This window comes from Physella acuta, unplaced genomic scaffold (genome assembly GCF_028476545.2).
Source record: "Physella acuta isolate Inbredline_101_S28 unplaced genomic scaffold, ASM2847654v3 ptg000232l, whole genome shotgun sequence".
In the NCBI taxonomy this organism is placed as follows: Eukaryota; Metazoa; Mollusca; class Gastropoda; family Physidae; genus Physella; species Physella acuta.
Genome location: NW_026731751.1, coordinates 155,923 through 177,797, shown reverse-complemented (window position 1 = coordinate 177,797; position 21,875 = coordinate 155,923). Strand labels below are relative to the sequence as shown.

At 32.8% G+C, this 21,875-nt stretch overlaps 3 protein-coding genes and 1 non-coding gene across 9 annotated transcripts; 2 read left to right on the top strand and 2 right to left on the bottom strand.

Moving 5' to 3' along the window:
• The first annotated feature begins 6 nt into the window (after positions 1 to 6).
• LOC131938080 (methylated-DNA--protein-cysteine methyltransferase) lies at positions 7 to 4,216 on the top strand. Of its 4 annotated transcripts, none has more exons than XM_059295974.1 (4): positions 7 to 125; positions 3,087 to 3,252; positions 3,529 to 3,683; positions 3,887 to 4,216. In XM_059295974.1, the coding sequence occupies exons 2-4, from the start codon at positions 3,092 to 3,094 to the stop codon at positions 4,144 to 4,146; spliced, it is 576 nt and encodes a 191-aa protein (XP_059151957.1). In that variant the 5' UTR covers positions 7 to 125; positions 3,087 to 3,091; the 3' UTR covers positions 4,147 to 4,216. The 4 variants fall into 4 exon arrangements, with proteins under 4 accessions (XP_059151957.1, XP_059151959.1, XP_059151958.1 ...); XM_059295976.1 differs by having other exon boundaries at positions 19 to 37; XM_059295975.1 differs by lacking the exon at positions 7 to 125 and adding an exon at positions 994 to 1,029.
• Positions 4,217 to 4,301: 85 nt separating this feature from the next.
• Positions 4,302 to 11,991, bottom strand: LOC131938079 (serine/threonine-protein phosphatase alpha-2 isoform). 3 transcript variants are annotated; one of them, XM_059295972.1, is made up of 12 exons: positions 11,930 to 11,991; positions 9,886 to 9,931; positions 9,309 to 9,428; positions 8,960 to 9,165; positions 8,715 to 8,822; positions 8,510 to 8,598; positions 7,877 to 7,947; positions 7,584 to 7,661; positions 7,255 to 7,368; positions 6,986 to 7,024; positions 6,714 to 6,818; positions 4,302 to 6,472 (listed from the first exon to the last, which is right to left on the bottom strand). In XM_059295972.1, exons 3-12 carry the CDS (start codon positions 9,384 to 9,386, stop codon positions 6,419 to 6,421), a joined length of 942 nt encoding a protein of 313 aa, XP_059151955.1. In that variant the 5' UTR covers positions 9,387 to 9,428; positions 9,886 to 9,931; positions 11,930 to 11,991; the 3' UTR covers positions 4,302 to 6,418. The 3 variants fall into 3 exon arrangements, with proteins under 3 accessions (XP_059151955.1, XP_059151953.1, XP_059151954.1); XM_059295970.1 differs by having other exon boundaries at positions 11,804 to 11,977; XM_059295971.1 differs by lacking the exon at positions 11,930 to 11,991 and adding an exon at positions 10,332 to 10,434.
• Positions 11,992 to 13,767: 1,776 nt separating this feature from the next.
• On the bottom strand, positions 13,768 to 13,838 carry Trnag-ccc (transfer RNA glycine (anticodon CCC)). Its single transcript has one exon. It is a non-coding gene; the product is annotated as a tRNA-Gly (tRNA).
• Positions 13,839 to 13,981: 143 nt separating this feature from the next.
• On the top strand, positions 13,982 to 19,699 carry LOC131938082 (uncharacterized). Its single transcript, XM_059295977.1, has 6 exons — positions 13,982 to 14,120; positions 14,234 to 14,342; positions 17,185 to 17,306; positions 17,569 to 17,613; positions 17,759 to 17,812; positions 18,040 to 19,699. The coding sequence occupies exons 1-6, from the start codon at positions 14,069 to 14,071 to the stop codon at positions 18,114 to 18,116; spliced, it is 459 nt and encodes a 152-aa protein (XP_059151960.1). The 5' UTR covers positions 13,982 to 14,068; the 3' UTR covers positions 18,117 to 19,699.
• The last annotated feature ends 2,176 nt before the right edge of the window (positions 19,700 to 21,875 follow it).

The window sequence follows — 21,875 nt, the reverse complement described above, 5'->3', positions numbered from 1 at the left end:
GGATAGAACATGAAGAGTTGAACATAAACATGATTTTGTACACAAATGATTACATCACAATTTATTAAAAAATTCACACACTGATAAGATTTTCCAAAACAAGAAACTGTTACATTTAAATTGGAGTAAAATATACTAAATCTATCAATATAGACTAGAATCTAGATTTAAACGCTATGAACAATTAACAAAAGATCTAGATAATAAGATTTAAATATATAATATTAACAGTATTATATATCTAGATCTAGACCTACATTTACATTATGATATGAATTAATAAAAAAAAATTCATAAAAAACGTTTTAATAACAAGCTTTTATGTAATGATGCACTAAAAAGTAGAAAATAAATTATAGACTACTATTTAAATAACTATAAAGAAAAGCGTGGGGCACTTTAGTACTTTAGTACCTATTTTATATCTTTACTAATATTTGAGAAGAGACCCACGCTTTTCTTTATAGTTATTTAAATAGTAGTCTATAATTTATTTTCTACTTTTTAGTGCATCATTACATAAAAGCTTGTTATTAAAACGTTTTTTATGAATTTTTTTTCAGTACTTTACATGTTTTATCTACAATAGAGTTACATGACTAAAAACCATTTCGCGCCTACTGAATATCACGTTCAGTAGGCGCGCAATGGTTTTTGAACGCAGCCATTACGTGGTCGTGATGGCGCAGCTATTGATGACGCGTGTGGTGTGGTTGGCTAGACATGCCTACTAATTCGGTCCAAATTTTAATTAATTCATAAAAAATCAATTAGGCATCCAATTAAGTCAAATTTAGTTTCAGATTGCATTGTCTTCATGTCTTGACCCACGTGCCAAATGTGAATCGTGTCGGTCAAGTAGAACTGTCCGAATTTTCACTCCTGCGTTTCCGTCTAGACTGACGACAGACTGACGACAGAGGAAGTGAGTTAAATAAAAGCTTGTAAAAACTAAAAACATTTTGTAATTTAATCAATCGATGTTGTGTTGCTCTGCAGTACACACGGTGCTACATTTATCTTCGTGAAGTTAGTAACGTTAGATCTTGAGATTATCATTGTAATTTTTAATTCTTAAAGTGGATAAAGACGCGTGTTAGTTTAGCGTCGGAAATTATCGGGTAATGTTTGTTGAGTTTCGGTAATTAGAGTTACGGTAAACCATGGTTTATTTGACCATTGAAATATAAATAAATTGAAAGTCGATTGTAGTAAATTAATGTTTTAATTTTTTAAGTTTAATCGACAAAAGGAAACAAGAATAAATATAATAGTAGATTTAAATTAGTAGATCTAAAAATAAAAACATATATAAATATAAATAATGTATCAAATGTAATAATTTAATGTTTTTGGCTTGCAGCGGATTTGCGACCATTAATTAATTAAATCTAGATCTAGCTAGATATCTAGCTGCTAGGCCAAGTAAAAAAATCTAGATTACGAAAATAGTAAAAATGATTACAAAATGTAAAAATGATTACAAAAATAAATCTATCCAAATTTTAAACATTCTGTTTAAAAATAAAAAAAAGACGCCAAATAAAGTATGGTTTACGGTACTTCCGGTGAATTCCGGAAGTGTGTGACAGACTTTGTTATTGTTTTACTGTTTTTTACTGCTATACGATTCCGGAATAATAACCGACGCTAAACTAAGGGATTACCAAAACGAGACCCTAAGTCTATGTTCTTGTTACTTAATAATAATATGAATATCCCACCCCATGGACGTAGTAAGTGGAAAGCCGCTTTCCGAAAGCGTTTGGCGTATGGGGCGGCAATCCCGGGCGCGGCCCGGGCGCCGATCCTAGTGGGCGCCAAGAGGCGTTGAGAAAAAAATAATTAAAAGCTAAGCCTAGTTTTGAGTAGTACTACTGAATTGTATACCGTCGAAATGAAAGAAAATTCAACTTAAATTGACTGCTACATTCAGTACATTGCTTTACATATTGATATAACTAAATTTCTACATCAGTTATTTAAGGGCCAATGCCAATGACCAGTTAAAAACATCCCACCTTTTCCAAACGGGAAGGGAGTTCCCAGCAAAAATTAATTTTTTTTAACCAAATTGATGTGTAGTGAAATATTTTTTTAACACTAAAAATGAAATCAAAGATAAGTTGTAAATCCCTTTTTACAATGTTGAGAAATGAAATAACTAGTTGAAAAGTATATGATTCTCTCAATGTTTCCATTATAAATGAAAGATTTTTTTTTATAACTGTGTTAGTGTTATAATTTTCTGTGTGGCATTGTATTACAGACAAAAAAAAAAACTTTTAGAATTAACTATATATTTTGAGTGGAGGAGGGGGGGAGGAGAGGATTGAGGCTAGAGGCAATTTTTTTGCAAAAATTTTGAAAAACAAGAAAAGTATGATAAGAATAAATATTTTACCAATTTTACGTCAATAAACTAGTTTGAATATTAGTGACTAGATGTGTGATATTTGTTAAAGATTTGTGAAAGACTCTCATAGGACCATATGTTTGAAATAACTTTTTTTCATTATAGTAGCTTCCCCCACTCCCTAACCAATACATTGATTTTAAAAAAGTAGTCTACCCACATTATTGAAACCACATAGATTAGATCTAGATCTATATGTAATTTTAGAGAAAATTTCTTCTAACACTTGGAAACACAATATAATGAATTAGACTAATTAAATTAATCTATTCGCCAGTTGTGTCAATTTATTTTTAATAGAAGAAAGAAAAATTATGAGAATAAAAACTTAGTGTTATTGTAGTTTTACATACAATTGCTCTATTTAATCAGTAACCCATCTTAACTCATCTTATGCAATATAATGATAAACCACTACAAACCCTCATTCAATTCATTCATGTTTACGTAGGTGCATGATTCCTCATTTTAGACCTACATAATAATAATTTTTCTGTAGAGTTGGAGAAATGACGAGGGTTAGGTTTAAACTGGAGTTAATATGACATATATAATAATAAATATAGGCCTAGATCTATATAATAATAGGATGATAACTATGCAAATGGTTAGGTTTGAGTTAGGTGCTGGTTAAGACTATGGAATAAAGCCATATTTTGTATAATGATAGGTAAAATGCCAGTGGAAAAGATGGAAAGCTGCCCTTTTGGTGGGAAAATATTTCAGCATATTGTTTCCTCTCCTATCGGTGATATTGAAATAATTTCTTGTAAAAATGGATTGCATTCTGTTTTCCAGTGTGAAGTCGATGACAGTAATTTCTCTCCTGATATAAAGTGAGTAAAAAAAGTAATTAAATTTAATGGTTTTTTTTGTGAAATGAAAATATATGTAAAACACTAGAATATCAGTAAAGTAAATTAGTTAAGTTCCCTTTTCGAACCTGACAGCCCATTGGGCAAGTTAAGTAGAGTCCTTGTTTTTTTATGTACCTTGTCAAATGAAGGAATAGTGTGGACAGCACTATGCCCTAGAATACTAGAGTATCAGTTGAACAATGTAATATTTTGAAATGATATCACAAAATCTAGTGTGTGGTTTTTTTCTTTTAGAAGGCCAATTGTGATTAAGTCAGATCGAGAAGTGAATCTAAAAGTTAAGGATTTTGATGCAGCTAACAGCTGTTATTTATGGTTGAAAGACTATTTTACTCAAAAAATTGCAAGCACAAATATCCCAAAGATATGTAATTCTGTTATGAAATCAGGTAAAATAAGTTGATGACTTTTCTTTTTAAAAAAAAAAATATTTTAAAATATATATTGAACTTTTTTTTTGTTGTGATCTTTTCATATTTGAAACAAAATGTTAATGCTTTCAGGTTGTTTTTGTGATTCCAAATAGTGTACTACAAAACAATTAAAGAGTTATAAAAATGTTTCAGTTGTTTTTAACTCTGGTTTTCCCCAGATACATTTTCTGGCAAAGCATTACAGCTGCTTCCTTCATCTGCTCCATTTGGCACCACCATCACATATAAAGACTTAGCACAGCTGTGTGGCAATGCCAAAGCCAGCAGAGCTGCAGGACAGGCTATGTCCACAAACCCTATTTCATTGTTAATTCCATGCCATCGAGTCATCAGTTCTAATGGAAATCCAGGAAACTATGCACATGGGAAGAAAAACAAGATCAAGTGCTGGCTTCTCAGTTTTGAAAAAACCACTTGAAATTTGACCATGAAAATTCTATTTTGTTGCTTAACATTTTTAAAAATGTAATTAAAAATATACCTCACCATCTTGATGAGTTTTAACAAATAATAATAGTAGTTAATAATAGTTTTAAATATTTATGACACAACAAAGTAACAAAAAGAATATTATTGATGAATATTTTATGGATAAACACAAATACAGAACATCCAAAAAAACTCTTATAAAATTGAACCCCAAATAAAATAAAAAAGATCACAGTTTATATTAGATACATTAGATAAAATCTGTGAAAATAATGGATTAAAAATTCACATTCAAGAATAATTTTAAAGCATACACAGTTAGGAATACAGCAAGTTCATTTAACTCAACTAAGATTTTTAAAATTACAAAATGGAAAGAGCAGTCTAAACTTGATAGGAATAAATTATTATTTCAATCATGCATTTTTAAAAGTTAAACCATTTAAAATCATCTTTTGGATCTTAATATAACTATATGAAATGCAAACATATTTGCTTAACAGATTTACAACCAATTTTGTTTACTTGTTTTTAGGGTTTATAACAGTAATAAAGCAAATAAATCTTTTAAAACAGTACAGATGAAATTACTTTTAAAAACTGGTGATGATCATTTAACATACAGCAAATATCTAATAAACACATATATCTTTTTGTTTCTAATAAAATTAGAAAATAATTATAAGTAAGCCAAATTAAATTGCAAAAGCAAAATATTGATGCAGATTGTGATAATTTAAGAATATGTATAGAACAATCACTTTGAAATGTACCTTTAAATTAACTATTCATTCTCATTTGTGCAGGTACACTTTTGCATGTTTTATGATCTTGTTAATTTAAAAAGTATACCAATATCCAAGCATCAAAAACATTAAAGTTTTTAAAATACACTTTGGTTGATGTTGCCATATTTGAAAAGTTATATCACTGCTCTCGTTCTTATTAAATACATATATATTTATGAAAAACAATAGTTTATAGCAAAGTACAGATGTAAAATACTATTCAAGAAATTTGATTTTCTGAATGAAAAAAAAAAAGGAATGTTCATAATGAGCATGGTGCTGCCAATAGCTGAAAAAAATAATAAACACCAAATTCCATGTAAAATGGAATTAAAAATTAGAATAAAATGACTAGAATAAAACTGTATGAACACTCTGGAACAAAATATCTCAGGCTAAAAGTTGCCAGCAGAAAAAAACAAAAATACTGTATTTCATGGATGTATAGAAAAGGGAGTATTTTATTAGTCATTGTACGCAGCATGTTAGCCACATCTAAATATGCAAGACAGTAAAGGTTTGATTCCTGCCAAACAATCACAAATTGAGTTTTAAAATAAACTTATAAATAGCATTAGATTTCAGTTTGCAGGATGTCTGTAAGCCCATCTGGCTCCCATCACCTTTACAAATTTGAAAAGGAACACGTGAAGGATGATGTCAATCTGTTTTAAATGCAGATTCTAAAAATGTAGGTAACTGATGCCCCACAAACATTTACAAAAATCAAAGGTACTTCAGATGTTTGGATTACTGGTGATTCATTTCCAAGTAAAACTCAGAAAATAAAAATGACACAGGAACTAAAAAAAAAAATTATTAATCTATTTATAACCCTTAAATACATAAAAGGTCAATACTAAATACTAACAGGTTTTATTTAAAATTTATAAGATTCACTGCCACAGTGATATAAACTTAAGCACACATAATGTACAAAATAATTGCTTAATTGCTAATTTATGCAGTAATTAAAAAAATATTTTAACAAAGATATTTGATAGCTCAGAGAATTAAAATGTTAAATGTTTTTGCTATTTTAACACCTATCAACACTAAATATGGCCTATGATTCAAATGAGAACAAAACCACCAACGATAGTCTTGAATGAGTTAATGGAAAGAAAAACCAATGCAGCATGACAAATGAAATAATGGAAATTGAAAATTACATGCATATTGGAATTAATAGTCTGAATCTTGTCTGACTTCAAAAAGGCAAAGAAAAACATTATGTATGTTGTCTTTAGACTAAATACAAGCACAATTTCTCTTAGAGACAGAACAGAAATTTTCTTTGTCTAGCTTTTAAAATAATTATTTCTTAAATTTGGTATAGGCTGAAATTTATAATATTTTGACTGTAAATGAATTATAATTTTCATAAGTTTTAAAAAATCAGGGTCAAAAAGCTTCCTAGCTACTAAAATAAAGCAGGTTGTGTTGTACATCAATCTACATGAACATCTCATCTCATCTTACTTTGCCTTTTGCTGGAATAGGTTTGGCAGGTTCTGTTGTGGAGGGCTGAAAAGGGAAATTATTTATTGTTGGTTTAATCTTTCCATAATAAACTATATTACATATGAAATCTAAAATATAGAACTAACATGAATGTACAAAATATTTACATTCTTAAAAATTAAGTCTTAAAGAGTTATTAGCTCAATTCGATGAAATTTGTGTAACATTTAAAAAGTGAAACTTGAAAACAATTAGCTATCAACTAACTATAAATCTTATTTGTTTGAACAAGTGCAAGGCTTACTTTTAAAATTTTGAAAGAGCATGTCAGATCTTCCGAAACAATCATGACTGCTGCAGCATTGTCAAACTCACCACAGTAATTGGGAGCACTGAATATTGTAACAAGCTGGGAATTGAATTAATCATTTTTTAGATAAAAAATATTATTTAAGTTATTTATTTCAGTTGTCTCAGGCTATTATTTGAAATGAATGCATCAAATAATAAAGGAAAAGTAAGCATTTGGTACTAGTCTACAAGTGAAGGTAATCATTACACTGGACAAAAAATTACCTTTCGTTTTTCAAAAAATGCATAGCCATCTTCCACAACCTATAAAACCAACATAAATTTCAAATATTTTTATTGCATTAAAAATATGGTCATGTTCTATGGGAATTAGTTTAGCCCTTTGCAAGTAACACAACTTGTTAAAATTTTAAGTATGGCTTATATTTAGGTCATATTTAGGTTAGTATTTATTATTGTTAAGTGTGTTATTGAAGAAATAGCTGCAACATCATTAGATTTATAGCAGTTACAAAACAATAAGTTCCACTCACCTGATGTGCTCTAGCAATCAAACTGCAACTAAATCTTCTCAGGTATTCCTTCACAATATCGCCACCAAATGTGTATGACACACCTCTATCATTTTCACCCCAACCAGTAATATCCTGTTAATTAAGGAAGATATGTATGATAACAAGTAGTTTGCAATTTGATCATTAATAGAACAAACAATAAAATAAAATAACTTGATAAACCTCCATATTTAAGGGAAACAAGTTTACTAATAATATAAATCAAGATAAATTAAAATTATAGGTCTACACTTAAAAAAAGAAAGAAAACAGTAAATTTATTTTCTCTGACCAATATCTAAACCCACCTCATCAGGATCTGACCACAAAATGTCACACAGCAGTCCATGGTCAGGTACATCACTTGGTCTATGGAGATGGCGGATCTGAAAATGTTTTGTTTAGTTTTTTATTTACTTTCATCAATTGTATTACTTCTTGTTAAAAATGTGCAAAGTAACTGTAAGATCAGCAGATGTTTTTCTTTTAGATTTCAACTTTTATGGATTATATTAAGAGCAACAATAGCTGATTACAATTTTAATGATGACAAAGACTTTTTAACATACTTATAGGGTAAAAAATAATTGGTGATACCCACCTGATCCAGTTCTGTAAGATCTGGTGATAGGCCTCCATGCATGCACAGTATAGTACAATCTACAATAGCAGCTTGAATAAATAGAAGAAAATATTCAGTCAGAAAATGTATTAACAGAAGTACAGGTCTATTTTGAAATTTTTAAAGACATTACTGATAAAAGTATTGTTTTGTTTATGTAAGTACAATTTTTTATTTTAAAAATAAACATGAATCAGAAGTTATTAAAAGCACGGCACAGCTTTATTATTTTTTTAAATAAATATTTTAGATTCTTATAAAAATTTCTTTATAAAAAAAAATATTTTTTCTGCCTACATCAATGTTAGCATAAGGGGTAATATGAGGAAAATAGTGTTAATAAACTTAAAAAGCAATTGATAAAATTATCCATTATCTTAGTCACTGCTGCTTACAGTAATCTTGGAAAAGAAACTTTTACTACTGTTTTTTTCTTCAATTTTCTTTTCCCTTTAAGGGCACCTTTGTGATAAAGCCTTGGCATACTTTTATGCATAGAAAATGGTTCAGCAGCCTCACATTTTAAAATTATTCCTGTTTCCAAAGGCAGTTAATTTTCATAAAGCTCTCCCCTTTTAACTTAATATATTACTCATTCATCAATGTACTTACAAACAGGTAAACAGTTGAAACAGTCAGTAAATGTTTTCCAAAGCTTTATATTGTAGCGCCTCTTGCATTCATCATAGAAACCATATATTCTGTTATTATGGAAGTTACAGAAGATACATTTTGTGAAAACATGGAGAATGTTTTTTTAAAACCAACCCATAAAAAAATATAAGAATTTTAATAATAAAATCACACTTTACTCGACCTGTTGATTGAAGCACATTCATGATTTCCCCTCAACATGAAAAAGTTTTGAGGATATTTGATTTTGTAAGCTAAAAGCAAACAAATGACCTCCAAAGATTGTCGGCCTCTGGAAGACACAAACAATATTTTAACAATTACTTGAAACATTTTATATCCTACTTGTTTATTTTGTGTCATGAACAAAAATTTTCAATAAGAAAGTAATCAACTCTATGAATTACTACACTTGTGAATATATTTTACCTGTCTACATAGTCTCCAAGAAAAAGATAATTAGCATTGGGTGGATATCCACATGCATCAAAGTGTCGTAGCAAGTCATCGTATTGACCATGGATGTCGCCTATAATATTCACAGGTGCATCTAATTCTACTAACATGGGCTGCTCCATAAAAATGTCCCTTGATACTATGCACAGATGTCTAATGTGAGCTTCTGGAAGCTGCACCTATGAATCAGATTAACCATAAAGTGACTACTCCGTAAATTGTTTAGAGTGACAGTTTTTAAAAATACCACCAATGTCAAATGTTAATTACACTCTAGCTGCATTAGTTACTCATATGCAAGGAAAATATGCATCAACTCTACCTGTTTTCCAGGTTGATTTTTGCAGCTAAGGAGCTGTGATATAATGGCATCTATGTCAATGTGACCAGGCCTGCTCATGATGTCTGAACTACAGTTAGTCAGGCAGAATTTCTACAGCACCTAACAAAAAAAAAAGTATGTACTCAAGAAGCAATCACTTAATAATAATTATTTTAAACAACATAGAATTAGGCAGAAAGGTATTAGATGAAGTTAAGTGAACTAACATTATCAAATGATTGTTAATCTACTGCACACATTAATCAAACATACATTGTGCATATTTGAATTGATAAGTAATTTATATGAATTTCTGTATCAATACCTCACTATAAGGTAAAATTGAAAATAGGATCATAATTTATATTGTAGCAAACCCTAACCCATTTCACTTTTGTTTGTAATTCATCTTCAACTTCAATAAAAAAAAAGCTGATACAAATTAAAAATGGTTTACTGGAAACTTTATTTTTGTACATTTAACCAGAAACAACTCTTCCATTTTTAATCACATAATGCTTTTTTTTTGTATTGGTCAAAAAATACATAATTGGTTAATAAGAAATATGTTTATTACCTTCTCTTTCTAAATCTTCAATGAGTACAGAGCATTCCAAAATGGTCTGAAAACAAACATTCAACTTAAAGTGATTTTCCATATTTAATCATCAAAGTAAACACACTGTAAGTCAAGCAGTGAATAAAACTTAGGCTCATTAAGGTAGATAGACCATTATTAGATATTTGTGTATGAATTGTTTATGTATTTTTTGAAAAGTGCCAACATTTTTATGTTTTTAAGGCTACAATAAGGGTAAAATAAAGACAAAATAAATCAAATTTTATTTTGCTAAAGTACTGTAATAGCAAAAAAAAAATATCTGGCAAATGACCTAGAATACAAAACAAAAAGTATTATAACTTCAATTAATGCACTCATCCGGTTTTATGTCTAACTGAAAATAATACTTTAGAATTATTGTTTTTAAAATTATTATTGTATGATATAATTAGAAAACTAACCCATGACTTTGAAGGCCTTGAATATCAGGCTTGGGTGGGAAAAGAAAAGAGCAATGAAAAAAATTAAAGACAAGAGGAGCTTTTTTTTTATATATCACTTACAAAAATGTGAAGAATCTAAGCAAATTATATGTTATTTTTGAGTTATTACTGTGCATTTAACAAATGGAGAATGGAACAGATGATTAATTTATATTATTGTTTAGAGTTTATATTTAACTCAATGCAACAAGCCCGCCGGTTGGTTGAGGCCACGACGGGGGGGGGGGGGGGGGGGACGGACACGGACACGTTCTGACCAGGATTCAAAGGGACGACACGAAATATCATCCGAATTAATTAATAATTAGGCCTAATCTACCTGAAACACATTTCATGGAATCCACAAAATCTAAAAAAAAGAGGGGAAACAGGCCCTAAATAGTAAATACTAAATAATTAAATAAAATAGAAATTAAAAAAAAAACTAGAAATGCAGGCCTATAGTATTGGAAAGAGTTGAAAAGAAATTTTAAATAGGCCCTACTATACACTATAGTCAGATTTAATAAAAAAATAATTTTATATTTTTCCATGCCAATTCATTTGGACACAGCCAGGGCCAGTCCATCTTGTTCATTAGCCTGGAATAAAATAAATAATATCTAGATCTAGTCTAGCTAGAATAAAAATATATTCAAGATCTAGATTAGAACTAGATCTAGATTAGATCTAGATGACTATATAGAGCAGTAGAATATAGGGTAATCTATCGTTTTGGGTACGTAAAATCGCCCGCGGCTATTTATGTACGAAAACGTTACCTCATTGTCAAGGCTTTAATAGAAGTATATCGTCATACTTTTGTGTCAAATATTATAGATAAATGAATAATAAACCTAAATCAATGGCTAAATATATCGATATAGGCCAGAAATTAACTTTAAACAGCAGTGTCTGAGAGCAAGATTTGCTATATAAACAGCAGCCATTTGTAAAATAGAGTGACTTCCCCCTGAATCTGGCGCTAAAAGCTTATAAACATAAAACTTAGACAAGATGGCTGCTATAGTAAATGAGCATGATTGCATCTGTTGGAAACATGGCTAGTCTTCATTTATTATGGAAAAGTTTTAATTCAATTGTTTAAAAACAGGTACATAAATGAATCAAGGAAACATTTTTGAATTTTTTAAAACATAAATCCTCCTCAAAATGTGAAATAATTATTAAAATTTAAGGAGTCACCTGTTTTTCACATTACAAATCGCGGGCGATTTTACGTACCCAAAACGATAGATTACCGAATATAGATCTATATGTGACAATATGTGTAGAATGTAGATAGTTTAGTAGATCCTAGATAATTTATTTTTTTGGATTAGCTCACTCTGGACCTGGACTGGACGTGTAGTCTAGTAGAGTCTAGATCTATAAATTATAAATAATAGGCCTAGTTTGTTAGATTTCTTACTAGATCTAGATCTACCTACCATAGCTTCATTTTCTACTTATAGTATAGTTCTAGAGATCTAGATGGTAACACATCTAACAGTACACTTTACTATTTAGACTTAACAGCACAAAAGCGGTTGCAAGTAAAGAAATTTATAACTAACAAACGTAAACATGATTTTCATATCCCAAATTCTATTTACTTCCCTTGTCTGAACAATGTACCCAATCACAGCTGAGTTTGCAAATGAACGTAAGCTTAGGGGCCTAAGGCAAGTTTATAAAAAAAAAACTCTTCTTTTCTTTATGTCTAGAGACAGAGATTTCGGTGTTTTTTCCAGATTTTTTCTCGGGGGGGGGGGGGGGGGGGGCGGACACTGGTAAAAGTATATATTTTCTATATAAATTCAATTTCGTTCGGGGGAGGGGGGGTAGACTTTCGGAGCCGCCGCCCCCCCCCCCCCTGAAGAGATGCCTGTAAGAAACTCTGCACCCATCACATTTTGGCTTGCACCCGCATCCCCTCCCGCCACTCAAAAATTTATTTCTATCTTTTTTTCTTTCGAAAACAAGATAAAATATAAGTTAGGGGTTGTCCATAAACGATGTCTCATTCCTGTAGGTGGGAGGTGAGTTTGGACTAAAGCGATGTTGTGTGAAGATAGGGAATCGAGGCAGATAAAAATCGTTGTAAAGATGCGAATTATATTATGACCGACACCTCATTAAGTTAAGCTCAGTCTATTTTCTAGGTCGACTTTTCTTGATAACTAAAAAAATTATAATAAGTTTTTGAGCCCATAAATTCCTGACTGCGCCATTGATGTATTACATAGCTTAAAAATATATTGGCCTACCGTTCTGTCATTCTGTCATAAATAAGCATCTAGTTTTTACTTGGGGGGGGGGGGGGCACTCATAAATGACGTCACGCTTTTTTGACGATTTTTACCTCCCCATTCGTCCGTCACACATCGTATATATTTAATAATTTCTTTTACAGTCAGAGGCGTAGCGAAAGCAGAGTTTCTTCAAGGCATCTCGAAGAAAGTCTACCGCCCCCCCCCCCCGAACGAGATGGAATTTATATAGTAAACATATACTTTTACTAGTGTCTCCCCCCCCCCCGGAAAATGTTGACCGCCCCCTCCGAAAACATCAAGTGCCCCCCCCGGAGAAAAAAGTCTGGAAGAAACACTGACCGAAAGGGGGGGGGGGGGTACACATGTACCCGGGCGCCGACCCTAGGGGGGCCAAAATAGGTTGGAAAAAAATTATAAACATAACAAATATAGGGGGGGGGGGCGAAATTGAAAGTTTGTCCCCGGGCGCCGGGAAGTCGCTACGCCTCTGATTACAATTTAATTTACAAAAACAGTTTTCAAAAACTCCAAAATAACGGCTAAAATTCAGTTTCTAACTTTACTTATTAAAATGCAGAAGGGTGATGTCAAACTATCTGAACCCCTTACCCTCATCCAGAGGCGTAGCGACCCTTCCCGGCGCCCGGGGACATACTTCCAATTTGGCGCCCCCTCGAGAGCAAATTTTCGATTTGCACCACCCCATCGAACTTTTCATTTGCACCCCCCCCTCTCAAACTTTCGATTTGCACCCCCCCCTCGAACTTTTCATTTGCACCCCCCCCCCCTCAAACTTTCGATTTGCACCCCCCCCTCGAACTTTTCATTTGCACCCCCCCCCTCAAACTTTCAATTTGGCGCCCCCCCTAAGGTCGGCGCCCGGGGACATATGTCCCCCCCCCGCCCCCCCCTCGCTACGCTACTGCCCTCATCACACTGTTACAAAATTACGGAGCCTTCCTTCTCCCTACGAATCGACGACTCCTTTGAAATTTTGCTCAAGTGCAAGAGGATGAGAAAAGGGACAACAGCTCGACAAAAAATATATATACAAATATATATATATATAAAGTATGGATAAATATACGAAAAAAAGCACCTTATTAACAAAATCAAAATTACTTTCTTCAAAAAGCTAATGCGCCGCCCGGGAATCGAACCCGGGTCGCAAGAATGGGAATCTTGCATGATACCACTACACCAGCGGCGCTTGATGCCGGAGGGAGAAATAATATTAAATATATTTTATTAATCTTATTTATTTTTTTTAATATTTCAATATTTTAAATGTGTAGAAAAAAACATGTTTAGATTGTGTATTTATTATTACTTTCTCATTTTAAAATCTTTTTTTGTGCTTAACAAAGTATTATGCATACTTTTCTCTTTGGAAACGTCTGCGCAAAGCAAATGCGCAGAGGACTGTAAACACACCATAGAATGTACACGCTGACAAAAGCTCCAAGTAAAATAGTAACGAGCGCTCGTAGAGGTGAGTGATTTTTTGGTTTTTCCATTGTTTTTCTTGTAAATTATGGGCGATTTACTTGTCCGGAGGTGTCTGATAGTTTTATTTATTTAAAATACTTGTTTTTTTTACCATAGGGCCTCTTAGACAAGTAGATTTTGATAGTCACGACACTCGAGAGAAGTCCACATTTATTAGATCTCTTTCAAAGCCTGACATCGACGAGCAAGTAGTAACAGAAATGAAGTGAGTAGCAATGGTTTTATGTAAGCCATCACACGATCAATTTTTATTATTTTCCTGTTTAAAAGTGAACAATTTGAAAAGTTATTCACTACTGGTTGTATGACGACATTTACAACGTGGAAAGTGTCCTATTTGACCCCTACACTACACTTAGCACTGGTAAATCTAACTGCTAACTGTAACCAACGACTCAGAAACGAGTAAGAACAGATGTGTGTTAAGAGTCAAACTCGTGTGTGTAGTGATTGTAGTTTAGTATACACTGCATAAGAACAATTTTTAAAAAAGGCCCATTTTGAATATGAGCAGATCTAACTGAATGCTTTGAATTTTGAATATGAGCAGATCTAACTGAATTGGGGTCTGAATGCACTGATTAGCTAGTCTCATAACGCGAGTTGAATTACCTCCCCTGACCCGCTTTTTTATGGCCACTTTCTAGTTCGTTTTTTTCGATCGCGTCTCGGCACTGTTGCTAAAAATAGCATTCGCGCAATACCATACGGGTAAATCTGTTTGGCGTCTGCTACACGTGATAGATCGTTGAATGGCCGACAAGCTGATATAAAAATTATTGCGACCGGATGCGATTTTCGTGGAAATTGATCTAGATTTAGCAAAAGACAGCTATATTTGTGTAAAATATTATTATTTATACTTCTACTTACACAGATATTTTGATAACTGCAGTTCAGCCGTCCATTTTTCTTTTAAAATGTATCTTTAGAATTTCTATACCTTTTGGCAATCGGTCAGGAGCATTTGCGCACTAAACCCACCCCCCTACGGCAGATCCGATTTTTTTCCCAGTGAACTCGTACTGACCTCCCACATAGCTAAGATAGTACATTGATACTGATGGGAAAGCCTCTAAATCTGTATTCCTACTAGAGATCTAGAAATAAATCTAGATCGTGGAGTTTTTATAATGACTTTTAAATTGAATGTCTCCAGTTTAAGATATTTTTTTTTCAAAACATAGCTACTTTTAGTACTATATTTAAGTATTTCAAACCCTTTTGGTAGTTTTTTCTTAAACTTAGACCTAGATCTAGATTCTAGATCTAGTGATTAGATATCTATATTTTGTACTTATAACTTGCAGGCCTATTAAAATAATAATAAAACAGTTTGCTTGATAACTTCATTAGGTCATTTCATAAACACAAATGTTATAAACATATAAAAATCACAAAACCATAGGTAATATCTGAATTCTGTAGCCTACCTTACATTTAGGCTAATACTGAATTAAAAAGAAATTACATTAAGGTTTGAAATTAATACAACTTGTAATTAAGAAAGAAAGCTTCAATTCTAAATACTACAAGATATAATAACAAACAATGAAACAAATTCAAAGCTTTTTTCAACCCATTTAGTCGAAAAGATTTTTATTTTTTCCGATATTGACCAAAATAAGTTTTTAAAGCTTAGGCCTAATGTTTTTACAAACATAACTCAATTTTATTAGGCCCCTGTAAACATTAATTAAGATTCCTCTGTAGACAATGCAATCTATTTGGCAGATGAAGTAGAGTTCATGTTTCTTGACCTCGGCATATGAAGTGATTGTCCGTGTGGTCAGCGATTTTCACAGCCGCCTTTACTTTTTACCTTTAATTTCCCCAATGTATATCAGGTACCCATCAGAAATGGGTGGACTCTAATTGAATTTTATTAAACAAACATTTTGATATAGGCTTAGATCTATAATCTATAACATTCCAAACAACATCTGTTCTGTAGAATTTACCTTTCTGCTTCCAAATGCGGTATTTTCCAATTGAAAATTCATCACAAAACATACAATAAATTATATAAATGGCATTTTATAAATTTATATAAACTATTTACTTTCACCTTGGTGTAAAAAAATGTAGGTATAAGCAAACTGATTTCAATAGTAAGAAAGAATCATGTCTTTTCTTGCTTACTAGCTTTAAAACAAGTGAATTTGACTTTTTACCTGCGTTTTTGGTCGCGTTTCTATATATTTTATTTGCGACACTAAAAAAATTATATTTAATCAACCGATTATGCTAAATTAATAAAATTGGTACTGTTGGATTGCATTTTTAAAGCTCTACAATTATATGCTATTCTTTTTATAATTTGAAGAAAATTGAATTTATATGAGACTAACTACACTGATTTGGTCTTGAGCTTTAGTAAACACTTCTCATTAACTAACCTGGCTGATTACCTCAATTGAAGGAACTAACCTACAATGACTTTTGGCACAAACAGTGGTCATACCTATTTTTTATTTCATTCCTAATGCTCTGGCTGGTAGGATGGGGTGAGTGAGGGAGGGGGGAGGGGAGAAACAGACTAGGATTTATGAAAATTTCTGTAGTGTTAAGTTAATCTAGCTAAATCTCCATTATTAAATTAATGCTAGACATTAAGACAGTCAAGACTTAAGCTATATAGGCCTCTATATTTGTGTATATACATTTTGTGTATAATATATAGCCTACTAAGTCCCTGGTTATAAAACTCAGTTATAATGCTTTTCCTAAATGAAATAACCCAATGAGCCACCCTTTACCCTTTTTAAATGTATTAGGCCTAATCTCAAGTTTTATTCTATCCTGTTAAATAAAAAAAAAAACATAAGGGCACTGATAAGCCTGAGACACCAACAAGAAAATAAAGCTTGTAAGAGTTATACTACAGTTGCTTCGTTTTGGTAAAGTTAAATGATGAAGCTGAGTTTAAAACCTCAAACCCTTAGTCATCTCTGCTACAGGAAACTTAACGGATATCGTCAGAATTCAACTATATTTTAAAATATTGCTTGTGGTCTTTATTTCTTATTGGTGTTTTTATATTTTAGTATCCAGAAGCCAGTTTTTCAACAAAGACGTACTGGTAACAATAAAAGATCTCAACCTGTGACAGTTCAAGATCCTAATTTACACGAAAACCATGTAGACATGGTTAATTTACTTATGAGACGTAAGTATTCTTTAATTGCTATGAATATTTCTGCTGTTAGTATTTGTTTTTTTATCCTTCTCTTTTATACTGTAATTTAGCAAAACTATTAAAACTTACTGTAATGTGCTGTGTTTCATCCACTGTTAAAAGTATGTTTTCTATATAAATTCCATTTTGAAGATATGCCTGGAAGAAACTCTGGTGACAGTATTTTTAAGTTCTTGCTTAATGCACTTGTTAGCCTTCGCTTTTCATGTTTACTTTAATAACTATATTTCAGAATGGAAAAAAGTTCAAGAGAGTCATGTTAGAGGAAGAGATGGAGGTATTGTGCATAGTTTTGGCTTCAAAATATTTATAGAATCTTTTATTTAATTTGGTTACATGTTGTGTTTATCTGGGTGGAATACATTTTTTTTATTTTACCAATATCTGACTTAAATTAAAATTTTTAAATTGTTTTGATTCAGAATCAGGATATGAAATGTACCTAGACAAAGAACCGAAAAGAGAAATGGACAGCAGTAAGTGGTTTATCTGTGTACATTTATCTTACCCTGTCAGTGATGTATGAAAATTGTTGAAGTATAATGTTAAAATTTGGGTTTTGTTGGTATTAAGTCAAATTAAAAAAGCCTCTAAAATACTTTACAGAGTTTCAGCCTCATTTCTGGATACAATTTGTTTAATTGCTGTTATATGGATTTTTTTATTTAGCACAATAAATAAATCTTCAAAATATACTTTTCAGACTTCCAGCCATTTGATTTGGAGAAATATTGGGGAACTAAAACATTGACCAGTGCTCTAGGCAAGCCAACAAGCTGAATTTGTTACTTTGAAGTGCCTTCTCCCTTTAATTTGTTTGTGGCAGCAGCATTGCGAATATGTTATGAAACACTTAACAGATCATTATGTTCATTTTTTATAGTCAAGTACTTTAGCTTTACTTTTAGACATGAGTCATGATCAAGCTTAACTGGCAAGTACCTTGACCTTTCTGTGTGTTGTTTATATTTTTGTTTGCTGCATTGCCAGGTTTTCAGTTGTGTAAAATTAAGACATACAAGTTTTTCTGTATTTATTTTAAGCTCTTAAAATGAGATAACTCGTTTACTTTAAGTATTAGAATATCAGTTTTGTTTCAGACACATGCTGTATTTAGTGGAGCTGTTATGATTTAAAATAGTAATGCCATCAGCTCATTAATGGTGTTCTTTTATTCATGATCAGCCTTTAATTAATTGACCAGCATGATACATTTGTGAATGTCAGTTAAAATACAAAATGTCCATGGTAATGGTATGTATTGTATACATTTTCAATGAGGGATATATAACTGTAGTGCATAATTTTAACAAATCCCATCTTTGTTTACTGTCGTCTAATTTTTAAAATGTGTTGATCCAGCTCTCCCCATTCACAAATTTTTAAGTTAAAGCTGGTTTTCTTGGGTACAGGAAATATGCTTTTTATGTGTGACTAATTTTATAAAAAAAAACCCCACTATTTTATGCATTCCATAACTGTCTGCATGACCCATTCAATCATAACAATGACATTTACAAAAAAATAATGTATAGATGTCCCAAACAGCCCCTGAACAATTAGATTTGAATCTATAATCTGTTGAGCACAGTGAATCCAAACTGTTTGCCATAGCTGATATTATGTCTCATTCTTTTGATAACCTAGTCTTGTTAGCATTGGGCTATGGTTTAGATAGTAAGAACAGACCTTGCAGCAGTATGATGCAAGTTGTTACAAGAAGGGTGTATGATTTTAAAAATTTCCCTCAAGAGTAACTGATGCAGAGAAATGGTGAATTCCATTGTGTGCTTATGTTCAAATCTATCTATGGAGTATGTTTTCTGGGATATCATGTATTCTAGGTGTAGCGTGGGTGTTTACGTGGTGGGTGTTTGTTTAGTCATACACGGTTACCTGTGGCGGGGATGTGTGTTGCCACCTTGATGTTGGTTACCTGTATGCCAGGGATGTGTGTTGCCACCTTGATGTTGGTTACCTGTATGGTGGGGATGTGTGTTGCCACCTTGATGTTGGTTACCTATATCAGTGTATGCCAGGGATGTGTGTTGCCACCTTGATGTTGGTTACCTGTATGGCAGGGATGCGTGTTGCCACCTTGATGTTGGTTACCTGTATGGTGGGGATGTGTGTTGCCACCTTGATGTTGGTTACCTGTATGGCAGGGATACGTGTTGCCACCTTGATGTTGGTTACCTGTATGCCAGTGATGTGTGTTGCCACCTTGATGTTGGTGGCTGGTTGTGGCCACATTTGTTCAAGTCTGTGCCTTGAGCTTGTCTTGGCTGAGGATTTGTGCATGGCACTCAACCCAGATACAAATTGCTATTGTTGAATCAAAATAAAAACTATTTTCAACAGGATCGTTGTGGTATTTTAATTTTTTTCATGTATCCTCATTCTCCGCATGCTTTGCATGTTCAGATTAGATAATCAAATAGATTGTATATTATCTGACATTTATTAAACTTGATGATAAAGTGTATGATTGCTGACTGGTAGTTATCAGGCTTTAGTGGGCCACACGTCCCTGTGTCCACTGAATCTCCAGGCATCTCTTGAAACCAGATATAGAAAATGTGTACTCTAACATCCCCTCCCGGAAAGTTTAAAGTGTATCTCCTCTTCCCCCCTCCCCCCAAAAGCGGACTGGAACATGTCTGAAACTGCCTTAGTCCTCCCAGCATTAATATTTGCCCGGTTCGAGAGAAAAAAAGTAGAGGCGGCTGGGGTTGGTCCTGACTACATTATTCACAGAAACAGTTGAACTCTACTTCATTTGCCCCGTGGACTGTCTGGTCTGAAAAGTTACTTTTCATTTACTTGCCCATTTATTATTTTTACGATAAAGTGAATTTTGTTATCCATGAGATTTTTTTCCGGCGATCTTTCGTCTCCAATATGGGCTGTTTTCTCCAGCTCGGGTAGAGAATACTAGTAGTTAGTAGTTCCTATCTCGCTGTGTCAGCATGGATTCCATACATGCTGCTAGAAAGCTTAGAAATTAGAATGGAGCACCTTGATGTAAAAGAACATTTAAAACGTTTTTTTTTTAAATTAATGATAAAATTCCATCAGGGAGATGGGGCATTTGGAGTTCTTCCGGGCGAAGAGATGCATGAAAGAAACTGCCTGTACAGTCTCGAGACTAATGTCCCAAGCCATACTGTCAAAAAGAAAAAAAGCTAGTTTTGCTGCCCTTTAGAAATACACTTGCAAAGTGGTTCGAAAGTACAGTTGCCAGAAATTTTATTTTTCAATTAACATGGAATTATTTTGTAAAGAGTTTGAGAACTAGGTACCAGAGGCGTAGGGGGGGGGGGCGGACCGCACCGGGTGACACCATTTAGGGGGGTGACACCAAGGCAAACAATAGTAAAATATATAGAGAAAAACTTGAGGGGGGGGGTGCAAATCGAAAGTTTGAGGGGGGTGCAAATCATAAACTTGAGGCGGGGGGGGGGGGGTGCAAATCGAAAATTTGTCCCTGGGAAGGGTCGCTACGCCTCTGGGGGGGGGGGGGGGTGACACCATTAAGTGCCGCACCGGGCGACACCCGACCTTGCTACGCCACTGCTAGGTACAAAATGACTTCGGTTTTATTTAGGCTAGAAATATTTATATAAATAATTATTAGTTGTATAACATCTGAGCAAAATAGTCTTAAAATGGTGAGACCAATTCAATAAAAAATATATGAAAATGCATTTTTAACATATTGAATCGAGCTGAATAAAAAACCGTTTGCATTTTGTTTATCTTTGGTAACTCTGAACGCTATATTTGTGACTTTATTTGACTTTTCCCTGGCCACTCCGGTTGCCTCACTGATAGGTACAGGACAGATGTTAAAATATTTGTATTGATATAGTAAATCTTAAATTCTTTTCAACTCCTTATCTTCAATGCAAAAATATATACATACGCGCAATCGATGGTTCCCAAACAGCTATAATTATATAATTTTAAATAAAAGCGGGAGTGGCCTCCCCTAAACTTTCTCGAATATTCTTATATAACTTGGGATATAGACATGATTTTTAATTACTTAAACTTTTAAAAATAGAAAAGAATCTTATAGAAACAAAAGAATTGCGCACCAAGCGAACGCCAAAACAAAATGTGCATAATAGTGCGCAATATTATTAGTACTTTATAAATTTACATGCGTTTTTTGAGAAATCGGAAATAGCGTGAATTAGTACTTCCTGTCAACGGAAATTACTCAAAATTTGACAGAAGGTAGAGAATTAGATCTTTTATACATGTGAAATTGCATTTATCTATCTGAAATAGTACTCAAGTCATACAAGGCTTTTGAAATATTCAAAGTAGAAAAAGTACCACTTCCGGTTATTGGAAATCGCTCAAAAGTTGATACGGACCTACGATTTTGATAAAATACTTATATATAAAATTTCATCAACCTAGCTGTAACGGTACTCAAGTTATCGTGTTTACACATAGACAGACACACAGACATACGGACAAGTTTGCAAAATTATGTTTTTCCGTATCAGTGAGGTGTAAAACGTCGAG

What these genes read in the sequence shown, in the direction of transcription:
- LOC131938082 (XM_059295977.1), top strand. Translation starts at nt 14,069, where the DNA reads ATGTACACGCTGACAAAAGCTCCAAGTAAAATAGTAACGAGCGCTCGT. An exon ending in CAAGTAGTAACAGAAATGAA is followed by an intron (nt 14,343 to 17,184) that starts GTGAGTAGCAAT and finishes TTTATATTTTAG; the next exon opens with TATCCAGAAGCCAGTTTTTC. An exon ending in GAAAAGAGAAATGGACAGCA is followed by an intron (nt 17,813 to 18,039) that starts GTAAGTGGTTTA and finishes TATACTTTTCAG; the next exon opens with ACTTCCAGCCATTTGATTTG.
- LOC131938080 (XM_059295973.1), top strand. Translation starts at nt 1,712, where the DNA reads ATGAATATCCCACCCCATGGACGTA. An exon ending in AATTTCTCTCCTGATATAAA is followed by an intron (nt 3,253 to 3,528) that starts GTGAGTAAAAAA and finishes TTTTTCTTTTAG; the next exon opens with AAGGCCAATTGTGATTAAGT. An exon ending in TAATTCTGTTATGAAATCAG is followed by an intron (nt 3,684 to 3,886) that starts GTAAAATAAGTT and finishes GGTTTTCCCCAG; the next exon opens with ATACATTTTCTGGCAAAGCA.
- LOC131938079 (XM_059295972.1), bottom strand. Translation starts at nt 9,386, where the DNA reads ATGAGCAGGCCTGGTCACATTGACATAGATGCCATTATATCACAGCTC. An exon ending in TTTCAACTGTTTACCTGTTT is followed by an intron (nt 7,948 to 8,509) that starts GTAAGTACATTG and finishes TATTTATTCAAG; the next exon opens with CTGCTATTGTAGATTGTACT. An exon ending in TGATTGCTAGAGCACATCAG is followed by an intron (nt 7,025 to 7,254) that starts GTGAGTGGAACT and finishes TTGGTTTTATAG; the next exon opens with GTTGTGGAAGATGGCTATGC.